Source organism: Haliotis rufescens, unplaced genomic scaffold (genome assembly GCF_023055435.1).
Source record: "Haliotis rufescens isolate VD_foot unplaced genomic scaffold, xgHalRufe1.0.p SCAF_16, whole genome shotgun sequence".
NCBI lineage: Eukaryota > Metazoa > Mollusca > Gastropoda > Lepetellida > Haliotidae > Haliotis > Haliotis rufescens.
This window is the reverse complement of record NW_025963846.1, coordinates 31,044,870-31,063,140: the sequence shown is the minus strand read 5'-3', so window position 1 is coordinate 31,063,140 and position 18,271 is coordinate 31,044,870. Positions and strand designations below refer to the sequence as shown.

The window sequence follows — 18,271 nt, the reverse complement described above, 5'->3', positions numbered from 1 at the left end:
ATTTTTAAACAAAAGAAAATTTTAAGTACGAGTGAGCTCTACTAGGGGTGTCACAATAAATCAAATTATTGATATATTGCTATTGGTAAGCACTTAAAGTCAATACATCGATTGTGTAATCAGTTTCCGATCAATAGTATCGATTTCAGTTTGGAATATCGATCATTTGAGTTGAGTCACTGAAACATGCTCGCGAACGCAGCTGAGTGAGGATTAGAGTTAATTGCCCTTGATGCTTAGCAACCGGTCTTTCTTAAAGTGAAAAGGCGGAAGGTGACAGTCAAGTGGAGTTGACAAACTTGGGTGGAAAAATCGACTGTTTGGAAGTCTTTTGGCTTTTTATTTGTTGTTATGTTATCACATTCAAAGAAATTCAAACTGTAAAATCCATCTAAAATGATACACGGAAAACTATCGATATTTATCGGAATAGTTGCTTGCAATATCAATAGTTATCGGAGTAGTTTCTTTCAATATCAACAGTTATCGCAATAGTGATTTCCAGACCAATAGTCACCCCTAGGCTCTACCCTGCCTGATTTCGATCAAGATCAGGGCGTCCCTCAATACAGCTAAAAAAACAAGGTAAAAAAATCCGAAACTAATTCGTTTGTTATTAACAAGCGTACAACCAATTGCAAACAAAATATCATTCTCACAGGTCCAATTTTTACAGACGGTCCAAGGACGGGTGGCAAAGTAGGCACTGTAAACACCAAGGGAAATCACTATTTTACAAGCTGCCGTGGGAGTACCTCCATAGGCCAATCATCTGAAGTAATCCTGAAATATATACTGCCATATAACACAACAACCCCAAAAGCAATGTTGTAATATGTATAAATAGATTAGAGTTTTACGTGTTTTTATGCCACACCCCACAGAGTACGTCCGTCATGCCGTTCACTTCTCAAAGGGCACAGATTTTTCAAATACTATTTAGATTTAGAAACATGAAATTTAACACACTTGTAGTATTGGCCATGATCCTCAATTAGTTCGAAAATTGGTGTCTAATATTAATATTTTACAGAGTTAGGAAACTTGCTCCGTGCTTTTCAACTTAGTGCATGGTGTCTGCAAGTTAAACGACTTTACTCAGAAACTACTGACGTTACATGAACGATTAGTGATACTTATCAAGGAAAACTATGAAGTTCAAAAATGTATGCAATAAATTATTGCTCCATACTATACAACTTACTGCACAGTGTCTGCAATTGGGAAAGCATTTCTCAGAAACTATCACTTCAAAGTTGAACCATTTAACATTTTATTAACGCAGCTAGTGTCAGTTTGTTGACGATTGGACCGCTTCTGTTGTTTTGCATGTTTGTTTAGATTCTAACTTAAGACAAAATACAACAAAACAGTTCAAACAGATACAGTTTATTAGCACCACCTCAAACATTTGTTGTACAGTAATTATCCTTTATGTTTGAAGGGAGCTGCAGCTTTGCTGGGAGAAATAAAGGACATGATACGTCCATTTAAAGAGAGACATCACGCCCTGAATATTCTGGTCTTTGGACCAACAGGATGCGGCAAATCGTCGCTATTAAATGGTTTGAGAACGTCTTGTCAAAGGAAGACAACCGTCGCCACGTACTTTCCAGTGGGAACAAGTCAAGACGTCAGTTTTACCAGGGATGTGAGTATGTTATGAAATGTACATGTTGTGTAATGGTTGTATGTTGGTTATGTATGCTGACTATAGTCATAGACCCTTATGACAATGTCAGAACGTGGCTTTGGTTTTTTTAAAGCTCACCTGACTTAAACTCGTGTGGGATAATGTCGTGGTTTGTTTGTCCATTATGCTTTGGCTGATATCTTCTCTTTTGCACTTTTTCTCCAAGCTCTTAATTCTGTCAAAATGTACTGCAGGCTATGTTAACATCGTTGCCACTTGACCACAGGCACGTGCGTAGTCTCGTTAATATTTTTAGATCAATTATTATCACGAATGTCAGAAATACATTATCCTCTTATACCTTCACACAAGGCCAGACACTCTGTATAGCACCGCTCGCATTGTATCGCCGTTTCTATAGTATAATCGCAAATCAGGCACAAAAAATTCATATCTACCCTGTCTCGGGTGATTATTCTATTGATTCCAATACATGACACATCCCAATTCTTTATTGCTATAGGGGGCGGTCGGGTAGCCTAGTGGTTAACGCGTTCGCTCGTCACGGCGATGACCCGGGTTCGATTCCCTACATGGGTACAATGTGTGAAGCCCATTTCTGGTGTTCCCCGCCGTAATATTGCTGGAATATTGTTAAAAGCGGCGTAAAACCATACTCACTCACTTTATTGCTATAAAATAATTATATCGACCGAAAGCTGCCGTCTCGCCAATTCGAAACCAACTGGGCACAAATGGCCACCATGACACCCGCTCAGAATGATTGTTTGTCGAAACGCAGCTCTCTGATTGGTCGATCATTTAGTTACCATTGGAAAACGTGGAACGCTCATGCAGTTTTTGAAATTCGTCTGCTAAGCCTGCAAGTCCCCAATCATGACAGCAAGCCAAATGAAATCGCATTGTGCACAACCACCAGTGGCTAAAGTGATGGCGTTAATCCTGCAAGGGTAACATGCAGGAAGCCGAGGTACTGTAAGCCCCTATGATCCCCAGCGCGGTGGCCTAGCTTTGGTTGCTGGTTGCCTATAGCCTGTGTTTTAAAACTGTATACATGATATTGTTATGCTTAAATATGTTTCATAAATTGTTTTTAAATATAGTATGCTCAAATATGTTTCATAAATTGTGTTTAAATATAACATTGTATAAATGAAGAAACTGTGTATGTATCAACATGGTCTCGTCGCTATATGGCTGAAATAATGCCGATGTGACGTTAAATTTCAACTCAGTCACTCAGCCGAAAGAAATCATCTCCAGTCAATGTGTCACGGAATGCCACATTATGTATTATCACCAAAACGTAGTAATGAAGAATCAGTCATGCTTTATTTATAATTGAAGACTGGTGAATGAAATACTTTTATCACGTGTCAAATATTTTAATATCCTTCAACCATATTTGTCAAGGAGTTTTGAAAAAAGACTACACATGTAAAGGTAACTAGTACATAAAGCTACAGTCACTGATGGAGGTAATGAAATGAAAATCCAAAAATTTGAGTGATATCCACTTGATTTAATTAGGTGGTAATGACTTTTCTCTCTTAAATTGGGAGAATATAGTGATATGAAGTCAATAGCGATATGTAAAATATATATATTCGCTGTTAAATATTTAGTGTTCCTGCGGTTCGAATGTTTCCCCCCGGATTATAAATATCGACCAATCAGACCAATCAGACACAAACCCATTCTGTGCGCGTCTGATGTAGGCCATTTGTGCCAACTTGGTTTCAAAGAGGCGAGTGGACGGCCTTTGGCCGATATTTATTTCGTGGCAATAAAGAATTAGGAGGTTTCATGTATTGGAATCGATAGATAATTACCCAAGACAAGGTAGGTATGAAGATTTGCGATTTCACTTCAGAAACAGCAATACAAGGCGAGGGGTGCTGTATGGGGTGTCTGGCCTTGTGTAAAGGTATAATAGGATAGTGCATTTCTGACACTGGTTATTGATCGAGAAATATTTAAGCAACGACACAAGTGCCTGTGATCCAGCCACAATAAGTATCAACCATGTATATATTATGTTTGAGAAATGCACTGTGAACTGGACCAGTTAAACTGCAGCTTGGTATGCTTGTTCCTCCACATGTCGGCCACATGCCTGCCTTTTTTTTAAGCTTTACTGAGGCATCGGATATTGAAATTTCTGATCAAACAACTATCTGGGAAGAGTTGTATGATGCTCTTCGTTGAAATAGCATGCTATGTTATAGGAAGCGGGCCAGGATAATGGTGTACATATCAACATCAAGTAAACAGTTTGGCACTTTCAGTTTTCGTATGTTTTTGTGGTATTGTATGTTCAAATCACGTAAAATGTCACTGTTAATTATTATATTAAATATATCAACTTCAGTCTAAAGAAGTGTCTTTAGTAAAATGAATAATTCAGTGGAGTGAGTAGTTAAACATTTAGCTAATTTGTGGTTAAGGATTCAAACCTTGGCTGCTACAGAATATTTTGTAGAATGTTACGTGTCGACCTCCAAATTGAAACAATAAGGTAACCAAGAGATTTGTACGTAAAAGAATCCAGGTGAAACCAGCAAACAATGGTATACAGTTAACAATTGTATTACACAACTAACTAGGTTAATCATAAATCAATTTAAATTACTGCAGAGCAATAACAATGGCAGTACACTATTGCGTGGCAGTACAAATTTCGATGGCAGTATATTATAAGATAGCAGTGTTAAAACAAATCACCTCGTAGCAACAGTGGTCAAGCTTCCAAAATAGGCCTAGGCTAGATGTCCAGGGTGAAAACAATGATCTTCACACGCCCGCTGGTCTAAATCACTTCTGGAATGTTCTGTACATTGCTGGATTAGTCTAGGTGTCTTAGAAGACTCCCGATTGCACTTGACTCCAAAAGCATCTAAATATTGTAACTTCCATGCCACTGCTTACATCAGATAGTACTTCATTCTTGACAACTAACAATTGTCAAAAGACAATGATTTTCTGATTCTTAACAGAAAAAAGGAATACAATTGGAACATTGTTGACCATGAATAAGGAAAGGTAGGAGTGTCTGACCGTTATGAAGGAAAGGAAGGAAAATCCGACCGTGATGAAAGACAGGAAGGAGAGTGCGATCGAGATGATTGACAGGAAGGAGAGTCTGATCGTGATGAAGGACAGGAAGGAGAGTCTGATCGTGATGAAGGACAGGAAGGAGAGTCTGATCGTGATGAAGTACAGGAAGGAGAGACTGATCGTGATGAAGGACAGGAAGGAGAGTGGGATCGTGATGAAGGACAGGAAGGAGAGTCTGATCGTGATGAAGGACAGGAAGGAGAGTCTGATCGTGATGAAGGACAGAAAGGAGAGTCTGATTGTGATGAAGGACAGGAAGGAGAGTCTGATCGTGATGAAGGACAGGAAGGAGAGACTGACCCTGATGAAAGACAGGAAGGAGAGTCCAATCGTGATGAAGGACAGGTAGGAGAGTCTTATCGTTATGAAAGACAGGAAGGAGAGTGCGATCGAGATGATTGACAGGAAGGAGAGTCTGATCGTGATGAAGGACAGGAAGGAGAGTGCGATCGAGATGAAGGATAGGAAGGAGAGTCTAATCGTGATGAAGGACAGGAAGGAGAGACTGACCTTGATGAAGGACAGGAAGGAGAGACTGGTCGTGATGAAGGACAGGAGGGAGAGACTGACCCTGATGAAGGACAGGAAGGAGAGACTGGTCGTGATGAAGGACAGGAGGGAGAGACTGATCGTGATGAAGGACAGGAAGGAGAGACTGATCGTGATGAAGGACAGGAGGGAGAGACTGACCCTGATGAAGGACAGGAAGGAGAGACTGGTCGTGATGAAGGACAGGAAGGAGAGTCTGATCGTGATGAAGGACAGGAAGGAGAGTCTGATCGTGATGAAGGACAGATAGGAGAGTCTAATCGTGATGAAGCACAGGAAGGAGAGTCTGATCGTGATGAAGGACAGGTAGGAGAGTCCAATCGTGATGAAGGACAGGTAGGAGAGTCTGATCGTGATGAAGCACAGGAAGGAGAGTGAGATCGTGATGAAGGACAGGAAGGAGAGTCCAATCGTGATGAAGGACAGGTAGGAGAGTCTGATCGTGATGAAGCACAGGAAGGAGAGTGCGATCGTGATGAAGGACAGGAAGGAGAGTCTAATCGTGATGAAGGACAGGAAGGAGAGTCTAATCGTGATGAAGGACAGGAAGGAGAGACTGATCGTGATAAAGAACAGGACGGAAAGTGCGATCGTGATGAAGGACAGGAAGGAGAGTCTGATCGTGATGAAGGACAGGTAGGAGAGTCTGATCGTGATGAAGGACAGGAAGGAGAGTGCGATCTTGATGAAGGACAGGAAGGAGAGTCTAATCGTGATGAAGGACAGGAAGGAGAGTCTAATCGTGATGAAGGACAGGAAGGAGAGTCTGACCCTGATGAAGGACAGGAACGAGAGACTGATCGTGATGAAGGACAGGAGGGAGAGACTGACCCTGATGAAGGACAGGAAGGAGAGACTGATCGTGATGAAGGACAGGTAGGAGAGTCTGATCGTGATGAAGGACAGGTAGGAGAGTCTAATCGTGATGAAGCACAGGAAGGAGAGTCCAATCGTGATGAAGCACAGGAAGGAGAATCCAATCGTGATGAAGCACATGAAGGAGAGTCCAATCGTGATGAAGGACAGGTAAGAGAGTCCAATCGTGATGAAGGACAGGTAGGAGAGTCTGATCGTGATGAAGCACAGGAAGGAGAGTGCGATCGTGATGAAGGACAGGAAGGAGAGTCTAATCGTGATGAAGGACAGGAAGGAGAGTCTAATCGTGGTGAAGGACAGGAAGGAGAGACTGATCGTGATAAAGAACAGAAGGAGAGTGCGATCTTGATGAAGGACAGGAAGGAGAGTCTGATCGTGATGAAGGACAGGAAGGAGAGTGCGATCGTGATGAAGGACAAAGGAAGGAGAGTCTAATCGTGATGAAGGACAGGTAGGAGAGTCTGATCGTGATGAAGCACAGGAAGTAGAGTCCGATCGTGATGAAGGACAGGAAGGAGAGTCTAGTCGTGATGAAGGACAGGAAGGAGAGTCTAATCGTGATGAAGGACAGGTAGGAGAGTGCGATCGTGATGAAGCACAGGAAGTAGAGTCCGATCGTGATGAAGGACAGGAAGGAGAGTCTAGTCGTGATGAAGGACAGGAAGGAGAGTCTAATCGTGATGAAGGACAGGTAGGAGAGTCTAATCGTGATGAAGGACAGGTAGGAGAGTCTGATCGTGATGAAGGACAGGTAGTGGAGACTGACCCTGATGATGGACAGGAAGGAGAGTCCAATCGTGATGAAGGACAGGTAGGAGAGTCCTTTTGTGATGAAGGACAGGTGAGAGAGTCTGATCGTGATGAAGGACAGGTAGGAGAGACTGACAGTGATGAAGGACAGGAAGGAGAGTTCAATCGTGATGAAGGACAGGTGAGAGAGTCTGATCGTGATGAAGGACAGGTAGGAGAGACTGACAGTGATGATAGACAGGAAGGAGAGTGCGATCGTGATGAAGGGCAGGAAGGAGAGACTGATCTTGATGAAGGACAGGAAGGAGAGACTGATCTTGATGATGGACATGAAGGAGAGACTGACCCTGATGAAGGACAGTAAGGAGATTCTGATCGTGATGAAGGACAGGAAGGAGAGACTGATCTTGATGATGGACATGAAGGAGAGTCTGACTGTGATTAAGGACAGGAAGGAGAGTCTGATCTTGATGATGGACATGAAGGAGAGTCTGACCCTAATGAAGGACCGGAGGGAGAGTGCGATCGTGATGAAGGACAGGAAGGAGAGACTGATCGTGATCAAGCACAGGAAGGAGAGATTGACCCTGATGAAGGACAGGAAGGAGAGTCTGATCGTGATGAAGGACAGGAAGGAGAGTCTGATCGTGATGAAGGACAGGAAGGAGAGACTGACCCTGATGAAGGACAGGAAGGAGAGTCTGATCGTGATGAAGGACAGGAAGGAAAGACTGATCGTGATGAAGGACAGGAAGGAAAGACTGATCGTGATGAAGGACAGGAAAGTGAGGCTGACAACTTGAAATGATAATTATTGAGAGTAAAAATGGATATTTATCACTCAGACTGTGGCGTGATACGAGAGTGGCACACATGTGGCTAGCTCAGTCAGAGTTAGTACAAACACCTGATTACACACACATTCCAAGAACAGGTACCGTTTGTTAGAGAGGAGAGTGCCGTTTTCAACATCAGAATGCAATGCAATATATCATATTACATGATAAAGAAGATATCACGCTTGTGTGTGTTTAGTGGGTAAATCCTGTATTAGAAATAACAAGCGATTCTTGACGAGCTTAATACAGTGCTCAGTCTTTATATAGGATATTTATCATATCAAAACACACTTAACAACATCTTTATACCTGCGACACAATTGGAATGCTTAAAGATATGATATGTTTCAGGATGTGTTGACTGATCCATTGTATTCATTATTGTTGTACTTCAGTTTCAGTGTTCAACGTGGGAAGACTGTGTTACTCTGTTTGACATGGCTGGCGTGTTTGAATCGCCCAAAATCAAAAGTGAAGACATATTGAATATTGTCCAAGGAAAGGTCCCTTTCACTGGAGAGGTAAAAACATGTCACTGCTTGCCCTGAAATCTTATTTATGACTAGATTTGAAAGAGATAGAGAGAGAGAGAATGAGAGTGAGAGTGTGTGAGAGAGAGAGAGTCTGGACCAGACATCAGACATTACAGTGATTGATATCATGAGCGCCGAACTATGCAATTGGAATACGACCAGCGAGCCTGATCACCCGATCCCTTCAGTCGGCTCTAACGACAAGCATAGCTGCATGTTACGGCAAGCATTGGTTGCTGAAGACCTATTCTAACCTGGATCGTCTCGCGTTCGTTTCTGAATGATTAATTGCTGCAATTATATTACAGATCTATAGTTTATTTACGTTATTCAGGACATAAGTTGGAGTATGTCATTCTTCTTACTAATGCACTAATTGTCAAAAATAATATATATCTCTGATATTGACGAAAAATTAGTATATTGGTTGCACTGAACATTACATTCAGAATAGCATAAACGCGACAAATCCCTATCCACAAACATAAGAATAATCTGATAAAAGCAGAGTAAGAGGCGACTAACCGGATAGGTTGGTCAGGCTCGCTGACTGGGTTGATGCATGTCATCGTATCCCAATTGCGTGAGTCCATGCTCATCTGAATCACTGGATTTAAGTCGAATGTTTACAGACTGCCATCAAAAAGCTGGAATATTGCTGTGTGCAGCGCTTAATAACAAACACACAAAGAGTCCATTTTACGATTCCAACGAGATCATGAGCACGTGTTTTGGAATCACTACCAAATAGTGATGATACCAGATTTGAGAAAACATGTCCATGTCCGTTTTTATTTTACTCTTAATAGGCTGAACAAGGGAGAGCTTTTTCAGGCATCGGCGAGTTTGTAACATTAATTGCTCATATAAAAACATATTTTTCAAATTTCCCTCATCATATGAAGCATAATCTATTATCCATGCTTGACAACTGACATTGTTTTAGAAATCACTCACAAATGCATAGGATTTCGTGGCACTAAGATAATGTTGATCGGAGATAATATTTGTGTGGGTGAGCGCGTTCGGTAGCTTGACTCCAGAGCGTTTCTAAGGCTGAAGCACGAGTTTGTAACACTGAGGCACGTGTACAAGGTTGATTGACTTCTGTTCTGATCCTTACATAGAATGAATCGTGTAGTCGTGAAATGTTGTTGTTGTGGACATTGCATGATGTCAATGAGGTATATCCTCAAAAACTTTAGCCAATTGAGAAAATTATTTCACTGTAACAAATCAATAAGTGAGTGAGTTAATAATTAACGTCACATCTGCATTATTTCAGCCATATCGTGACGAGAAAAGGTATTATATTAAAAAATAGATATATTTAGACTGTATAAAAACCTGTCGTCGAAGGACAGTAAAAGAACTAGATTTATCACAGATTAATATTTAAAAATAGCACACAGTCATAAAAAGATATCACTAAATGAAACGGTACAATATGAAAAAGGGCTATAGATCGCCAGCATCTGAAGGTAGATCACCATGCTAGGGTCCACGGGGACTTACAGTACTTTTGCTACCTGCATGGACCCCAGCCGGATTTACATCATCCCCTCAGCTGTTGGCGATTTATGACAAATTTAGCCACAATTTAAAAGAACATTTATACTACAATTAAAAACGTGGCCGAAATAAATATACTTTGAAAGACGTGGTCTTACATACCAACAAATCAATAAAATATGCAGGGAACATGGACAAACTTGAGGAACATGCAGTGATCAAGTACTTGCAGAAAAACTTTGGCAAACGTAGTAAAATAATCGGGGCGAATCGGGATTCCAACCCACAATCATAGGTTTCTGGCGTGCTCAAGGGACGCAACTCTGCAAAGCAAATCGCTGCGTCTTAGACGACTGGACCAACCGTGCCCCCTTTCAATGTGAGGCTCAGAACGTATCAATCACCCTCTTAGCACATGCTGTAGTAACATCGTTTAAATATGCCTCTGTTCATCAGCAGCGAATGGGTACCCGGTAGGATGAGATGGTTATGTAACAGTTAACCTTCTGGCACCTCGGAAAATACTTGGGTTGTATACTTCCCAGGAAGCTCAGAATGTATATTGATTGCACACTATTCCATTGACCAACTGTTTCTTTTTTTATTCAAGATTAACGATTTCTTGGAACCTAAAACCCTCGAAAGTGCCGAAAACAGAAAACATATTTCATGTGTGGTTCTAGTTTTGAAGCCAGGAATGGAACTTCCAGTAAACCTAAAGAGAATCTGCAGCGTTGTAAGATCATCTGCTGGTAAAGGAGGTACGTACAGAATACATGTTATGACAAACAAGCAGTGATGTTTATAGCTGGAAGGCATACGTGAAGAACATGTTTCATTCTTCCATAGACAGTCTATTTGGTCATAGTGGACTGTAACACTCTTCTAATTTTGAAAAAAAATATAATACAAAATAGAAATTGTACAACAAAAAATAACCTCAAGAAAACGGTTTAAAGGTCGACTTAAATGCCAAATAGCTCTCGTGGACATAGTCAAAGTGAGCTTATGTATGATATTTGTCTTCGTCTGTTCGTCTATTAGAACGGAAAATATAAATGTGTTCTCCAAATCTGGTTGACCATTTTCCATAACATCTTCTACTTTTCCTTATCTGATAAAAATAAATATTGATAAAACCTTTTCGATAATCATTAGACAGCTCTACTAAAAGCAGAGTTCATTATATACACAAAGAAAACGTTAAGCACACCCTAATATATTTCATTAATTTTTGGTCCCAATATTTGTAACAGTCATTCCTCGAGATGATGTAGTCAGTCATGCGTGGCGAAAGCTCACGTGCCATGCATGGTATGCCAGTGCAGCATGCTACCTTCGAGTATCTCTAAAAGCAGTATATCCAAATATCTTTCTTAAGTTCGGTTTTAATCAGTTATTCCATGTTATTGTGTGACCATGGTACGAAGGCGGTTATCAAACGCCACAATATGTCAAATAATCGGCATGCATAACGCAGGAATGTCTTGTAATGCCAATTGTCGGAATTTAGGGTATCATCACACTGTCGTAAGCCATTAAGTCGAGAAACATGTTCAGACCGGTGATGTACACCGTAGTAGTTATTTAGATATTTTGCTCTTAAATCTTCATACACTGGACATACACATAAAAAGTGATATTCATCTTCAGTACAATCAGTTTTACAAATCCTACAAAGTCTGTGTTCTCTTGCAATACCTTCATATCTACCTGTTTCAATAAATAGATCGTGTGAGCCACAACGGAATCGAGAAAACGCTGTTCTAAACTTATGTAAATTTACACTTAATAGATAAGGTTCTAGTATAATAGTAGTCTTAAATGTAGTGTAGTATTTTGCTTTTCTAGAACTGGACAAAGAACAATGCCATTTTTGAATGTCAATATCTTTTAAAGTCTGTGTCAAACGGGAGAAGGAATGTTGTGGCATATCTACATGTAGCTGTAACCAAATATAACCATATCCACATTCGTATAACATGTTTTTAACTTTTGATGCCCAATTTTGTTTCCCATGGCTGTCGTAGAGAAGCATCATATTAAAACATTTTTTCGGGTATCTTGAAGATGGCATATTTAATAGCTTGACCCAGTATTTAATAACCTTTAAAAAACTATTGATATACATGGGAAACCGTCCGCATTCACCATATACCCTTGCGTTTTCTGTGCTAGATTTTACCCCCAAGAACCGTTTACATGCATATAAATGTATTTTCTCAATAACATCCAAATGCTCTAGGCCCCAAATTTCTGATCCATACAATAGCATCGGGCTTTTTTTTGTATCAAATATTTTAAATAAACATCATATGTAACATTGTCCAGAACTCTAAGACTTTTTAACATGCCTACAAAATGTTTCTTGGCTTGCAATGAAATGTTATGTGCATTCCTTGACCAAGTTAGTCTACTTGTAAAACACAAGCCTAAGTATTTATAAAATGGAACAACTTCTACAGGCTTCCTTCTGTAAAACCATTTTTCTTTTCTGGATATGTTACCACCATTTTTAAAAACTACAACTTTGGTTTTATCCATATTTACAGTAAGTTTTGACTCGTCACAATAACTCTCTAAACATGTATTTGCTTTTGCAGGCCAGGTATTGTGCTCGAGAACATGACTGTATCGTCAGCGAAAATAAGCAGAAATAATTTAATAGTTTCAGGGTGCAGTTGTATTCCATCAGTGCAATTATTTTGGATTTGATATGCCAAATCATTTATGAAAAAGGAAAATAAGAAGGGACTTAATATACACCCTTGTCGGACACCCCTGCTACTCACAAAAGTATCCGATATAGCGCCATTGTTCCGGACACACACCTTCACATTTTTATATAGAGAGCATAATAACTTTCCAATTTTGCTACTTAGCTCATGTCTTTGAAAGAGTGACCACAAGTTATCCCTTTTCACAGAGTCAAAAGCTTTTGCAAAATCTACGAATACAGCATATAGCTTCCCTCGTTTCACTGATAGATATCTCTGAATGATAGAATATAGGATAAAAGCATTGTCAGTGGTGAAGTATCCTTTTCTAAAACCTGCTTGTGACTCACTTATCTTATCCAAAGAATCCTCCCAGAAAACAAGTCTCTTATTAATAATTGAAGTAAATATTTTACTGAATGTACTTAGGAGAGTTATGCCTCTGTAATTATTAACATCGCTGGTTGCGCCCTGTTTGTGAAGAGGAACAATAATGGCAACTGTCCAATTTTCTGGAAAATATGATCTCTCTAAAAGGATATTAAAAATTAGTTCCAAATATGGTATTAAAATGTCTGAGGAATGTTAAAAAAAACTCTGCTATCACATTATCATTTCCAGATGCCTTATTATCTTTAAGGTTGGATATGCTGTCAATAATTTCCTCTTTTGATATTGGACATTCAAGAATATCATCTGTTACACTGTCAACTTTATCTTCCATGAATTCCATGTCAAATAAATTGTTATTGTCATGGCTAAATGGAACTGAAAACAGTTCCTTGAAATGCTCAAACCAGGCTTGAATATCAATGTCAATTTTTGCAATATCTATTTGGTTTAATGGCTTTTAGCGATGACCAAAATGTTTTAGAATTATCTATGCTTGATTCCAACAGTTTCTGTTTTTGTTCGAAATATTCTGTCTTTTTTTTTCTACAAAAATCGTTGTACTGATTTCTTACTCTATTATAGTCGGTTAGTGATCCTCTGTCCTTATTCTTTCTAAACTTATTTAAACGTCTACATCGTTCCTTTTTTAAGTAGCTGGCATTCACTATCAAACCATTGTTGGTCATATTTACAGTCCTTATTCATTTTCTTCATATCTGATGCAGCAATAATAACAGCTTCAGTGATATACCCAATACTTTCTTCAACATTAACGAAGGCTACATCTACAGCCTTCTCCAGGAAATAATTCGCAGTCCCAGAAATAAGGTTTATTCTAAACTGTTCAGCCTTCTCTTCACATATTCTACGATTAAAACATGGTAGTTCTAAGTTTACCTTGAAAGAAGTGGAATTGACGTACCCTCTCAGGAGGACAATAATTTTACAATACTTTAACCCCCCTCAAAGATACAGCCACTAACAATATCAGTTGCTAATTCAATCTACCAATCATAATACATTTATATTTTACAATACACAATCAAAATTCTGCAAACAACTTTATGTCCTTTAAAAAAACAATGATTAAACGAGAATTGATATTGTTAAAAAGATCCTTAATAGATGACGATTTAAAATATTTATCCTTGTGATGGCAATATCAATACAGTCAAGCAGGACATGCTTGACTGTGTTTCGCTCATGACAAGGGATACAAAATGGAGGATCTTCACCTTTCAATAAATATTCATTTGTATACCTGCTATGGCCAATATGACCTCTTCAAATCTCGTCTGGCATCCCAAGTAGGTGTAGACAATAGTTGGTTTAATTTCATGTAATTTATTTATTTATACCTACTTGAGTGTTCTACTTCTTTTGCAGTAGATCACTGATGTAAGATCTAATCACGGATTCACTATCAGTGTAAGGAATCAAAGTGAGTGAGTAGGGATTAACGTCGCTTTTAACAGTATTCCAGTTATATCGCGGCGTGTCGGCTTACTGTGGGAGGAAATCCCTAAGTGATGCAGGTCTCAGACGTTAACCACTTCGGTGAAACCAACGAGCACGGGTATGGTACTGACAGACCTAGAAACATAATTGGGGCGAACCGGGATTCGAACCCACACTCATAGGTTTCTGGCGTGCCCAAGGGACGCAACTCTGCACAGCGAATCGTGGCGCCTTAGACCACTGGGCCACCCGTGCCCCCCTGTACAATCTGAAGAGTCATGATTTCAACCCCAACAGTGACATACAATCGGCCGATTGCATGATTTGGAGCCGTATCCAAACTTCTGACACTTGTAACATCGGACTGGATTGGGGACATACTTGTCATTATCGAAGGCAATCTGACAGCACAACGCTACATTGACAATATCTTATGGCCAGTGGTTCTTCGTTTCATCCAGCGTCGACAACGGACGGTGTTCCAACAAGATAACGCCACACCCCATAAAGCCCGTATCACTAGAGACTTCCTTAACGCCAACAACGTGACTGACCTGACGTGGCCAGCTCGATCACCAGATATGTCACCCATAGAACATCTCTGGGACCAGCTGGGGCGTCGTCTTCGGAAACGTCAACATCCTCCCTTTATGAGACAAGCGTTGATCGTTGCCCTCCGTGAGGAATGGAATCGGAAACCTGCAGTCGATGTGAGGACGCTTGTCTACTCATGTCGACGCCGCATTCGGAGATGCATTGCCGCTCATGGAGGTCATTTCCTGTATTGAACGGTCTTGGCAATCATCACCTTAAAGTTGTAACCAATGTTGTTAATCGAATACTGTCGTAAGAAGCGACTAACGTGATCGGGTGTTCAGACTCACTGACTTGGTTGATGCATGTCATCGTATCCCAATTGCGTGGATCGATGCTCATGATGTCAAACACAGGATTGTCTGGTCTAGACCAGGATATTTACAGACCGCCGCCATATAGTTGGAATATTGCTGAGTGCGACGTTAAACAACAAAAATATCTCTCTCCCTCCCTGTCTCACTGCCTCCCTCTCTCTCTCTCACTCCCTCCAAACCCAGACAGCCAATGGGAATTCTCCAGGAAGCGCTTCCCAGTAAAACCTATCAAGAACTTTTCGGAGAACGTGACGACTCCCCAACTCACCTTTTGCATTACCCAGATTGCCAGAAGGGCTGTATTCCTGGTAGCAAACCCGCGTACTCTCTCGGGGTGTGCTGACGTCGCAATGAATTTTTTAAATATTTTTATGTCAACTGTATACGGGAGGTCACAGTACAATGATATGGGAGGGAATTTCCAACAATTCCAACTACCTCATGCAATTGCAAGGCAATTTTAACGACCCAACTCTAGTTCTATTTCCAAATCTATGTTAACGGGAAGAGAATTTATGGATGTCAACTTCTTTATTATGAGGAAACACAACGTCCCGGAGTATATGCTTAATCCTTCATCAGGTGAATGAATGCTATGAGACAGAGAGCATATGTATGTACATGTGAGAACAACAAAAGTAACAAGATAACAAAAGGTGGAAAGTAACAAGGGAGGCCAACAGATAATTGGCGCTGATAGGCGATTAGCAAACGACCAAAATGTACAGGTCCTCCTATGCCCTATAAACTACCGAATTAGAAATCGAAAGAATACATGAAGGCTTGTGTACATGAATACAGCCACATCCAACAGATGGCACATGAACATCCAGCCGATTGGTCTTAGTTTCGTTAAGTGGCTGTCTTTGTTGACAGTTTAAACTGTTGTTTCCATATCCAGGTGAGCTACAGTTGAACCTATTTGATGATATTCATCATAATTGTTTGCCTTTATAATAGGGTTAAAGTAATAAAAATGAAGAAATTAAGTAGGTTATGTATTTCTTAAGTAACAAAACTGTGCTTTGTTGAAAGGGAGATTCTTGTTACATGTATTTATGCAGAAAAGTATGACTTTCAATACTGAGAGCAAGTTAGGTTAAGGGGCTATGTTTGCAGACAAGTAAAATTGTTGAGCTACATATGAGCTACATTGCCATGGCACTTTTCGCTTACTCAAATGCTGCTGATTGAAATATTCTGACAACTATATGAGTGTCTATTAATGTTGAAGCCTACAATGTTTGGCGATATAACATTGTTTCAGGTTAATAAACATTACTGAATTTTAGGTATATATATTGGCTTTAACTGGACTATTATGTATGACCGTGTCTACTTTCCCATGTGTCTTATAGAGCTTTATGTGATACTTTCAGAAATAGCGTGCCATTTGGTGATCACCCACCTGGATGAAGTAGATGATTGCTTCAAAACCCCTCGAAATTTGAATCGAGTGTTTGATGAAATGCCGAAAATACAGAATTCTGTCAAGCAGATGTCTTCTGAAATAGGAATCCCACCGTATTCCATCAGCTTTGTCCGAAACTACAGCCATGAATCACAAAGCGACGTCATGTCCACTGTATTATTCCTTCACACCTTCAAACAGATCCTCAATGCTGCGTGTGAACAGGAAGAAAAAAGGACAGAAAGGGCAGCCAATGCCGAATAGTCCTTTTCTTACCTCGGTTGCATTGCTTCTCCTTTAAGTTGCTTCCATGATATATGTAGCCCTGCTCAAATTGTTCAGATTATTATAAGGTCTCCAAGCTTATTTGTTCAGAAACCTGTTCAGGCTGAAGCTGATACCTAACTTTATGTGAATGCTGCAGATTCCTGTATAAAGTAACTGTGATATAGCAAGATGATGTACACAATTGAACAGAACAGTACAGAATATAATTATAAATAATTTTGAATAGTCTGGCCATGAGGCCAATTGTACAGATTGTTGGATAATATTTGACATATTGTGACAGAGCGCTTCAATTAATATTGGCTTTGGAACTTCTAAGTTTAAACATTTTATCTAAATAAAAAGCTTGCTGAAATAAAATGTTGTTGTCATTTGTTGTGATTAACAATACAAACTTGTGAAGGGTAGGATATTGATAATGATACGAGGGCAAATACCTTATCCTTAAGTTAGTTTAAGCTGGACATATAAATAGTGCATGGTATTCTTCATCTAAGTCTTCTTTACAGAAAGTGCATAGACTGTCAGCATAGGCATGGTCACTAAACATTCTATATTTATGTACTTTGAAATCATTTGAACAACATCTAAATTTTGTTAAAGATCTTCTTAAATTTACAGTCTTAATCGATGATAGATATTTTTCAGGTTGTAGTAAGGATTTGTTAGTGCAATATAAATCTAGCCTTGGTGAATTAGATATACAATCTGACCATTCTTGTATAAACAAATCTCTTGTTCTTTCCTTAAATGTATAAATAAAATCATTACAGTCTCCGACATCTTGCATCAACCATACATAACCGAAACCATAACTAAACAATGTATATCTTACAAATGAAACCCAATTGTTATAACCTAATTCATCATATTAACATTGCATGAAATAACAATGTTTTGGATATTTACCCAGAGGCATTCTTAACAGTTTAATCCAATACTTAATTATTCTCACAACACCATGTTCATACATTCTCGTTCTTCCAAGTTCACCTAATACAGCAACATTTGAAAATTTGTATCCTATTTTCAAAGTATATTTACAAAATTGAGTATGTATAATTTCAATGCTTTTCTTACTTCTGTACACCATATTTCCGCACCATATAGCAAAATGGGTAACATTTTACAATCACATATTTTAAAGTATGTATCAACGTTATCGTCTGGATATCTTACCATCATTCTTTAAATTGACACCAGAGCCTTGTTTGCCTTTTTAGCTAAAGTAACACATGCTTGAGTAAACATATTTCTGCATGA

The 18,271-nt window shown here is 39.5% G+C and overlaps 1 protein-coding gene across 1 annotated transcript in view; it reads left to right on the top strand.

The window, feature by feature from the left end:
* LOC124125659 (interferon-induced protein 44-like) overlaps positions 1-17,368 on the top strand; it is a 43,948-nt gene extending 26,580 nt beyond the window's left edge. Inside the window, exons 4-7 of the mRNA XM_046489011.2 lie at positions 1,445-1,651; positions 8,181-8,306; positions 10,441-10,591; positions 16,689-17,368. Coding sequence (XP_046344967.2) covers positions 1,445-1,651; positions 8,181-8,306; positions 10,441-10,591; positions 16,689-16,984 — 780 coding nt within the window. The 3' untranslated portion in view covers positions 16,985-17,368. The remainder of the gene's footprint in view (positions 1-1,444; positions 1,652-8,180; positions 8,307-10,440; positions 10,592-16,688) is intronic.
* The last annotated feature ends 903 nt before the right edge of the window (positions 17,369-18,271 follow it).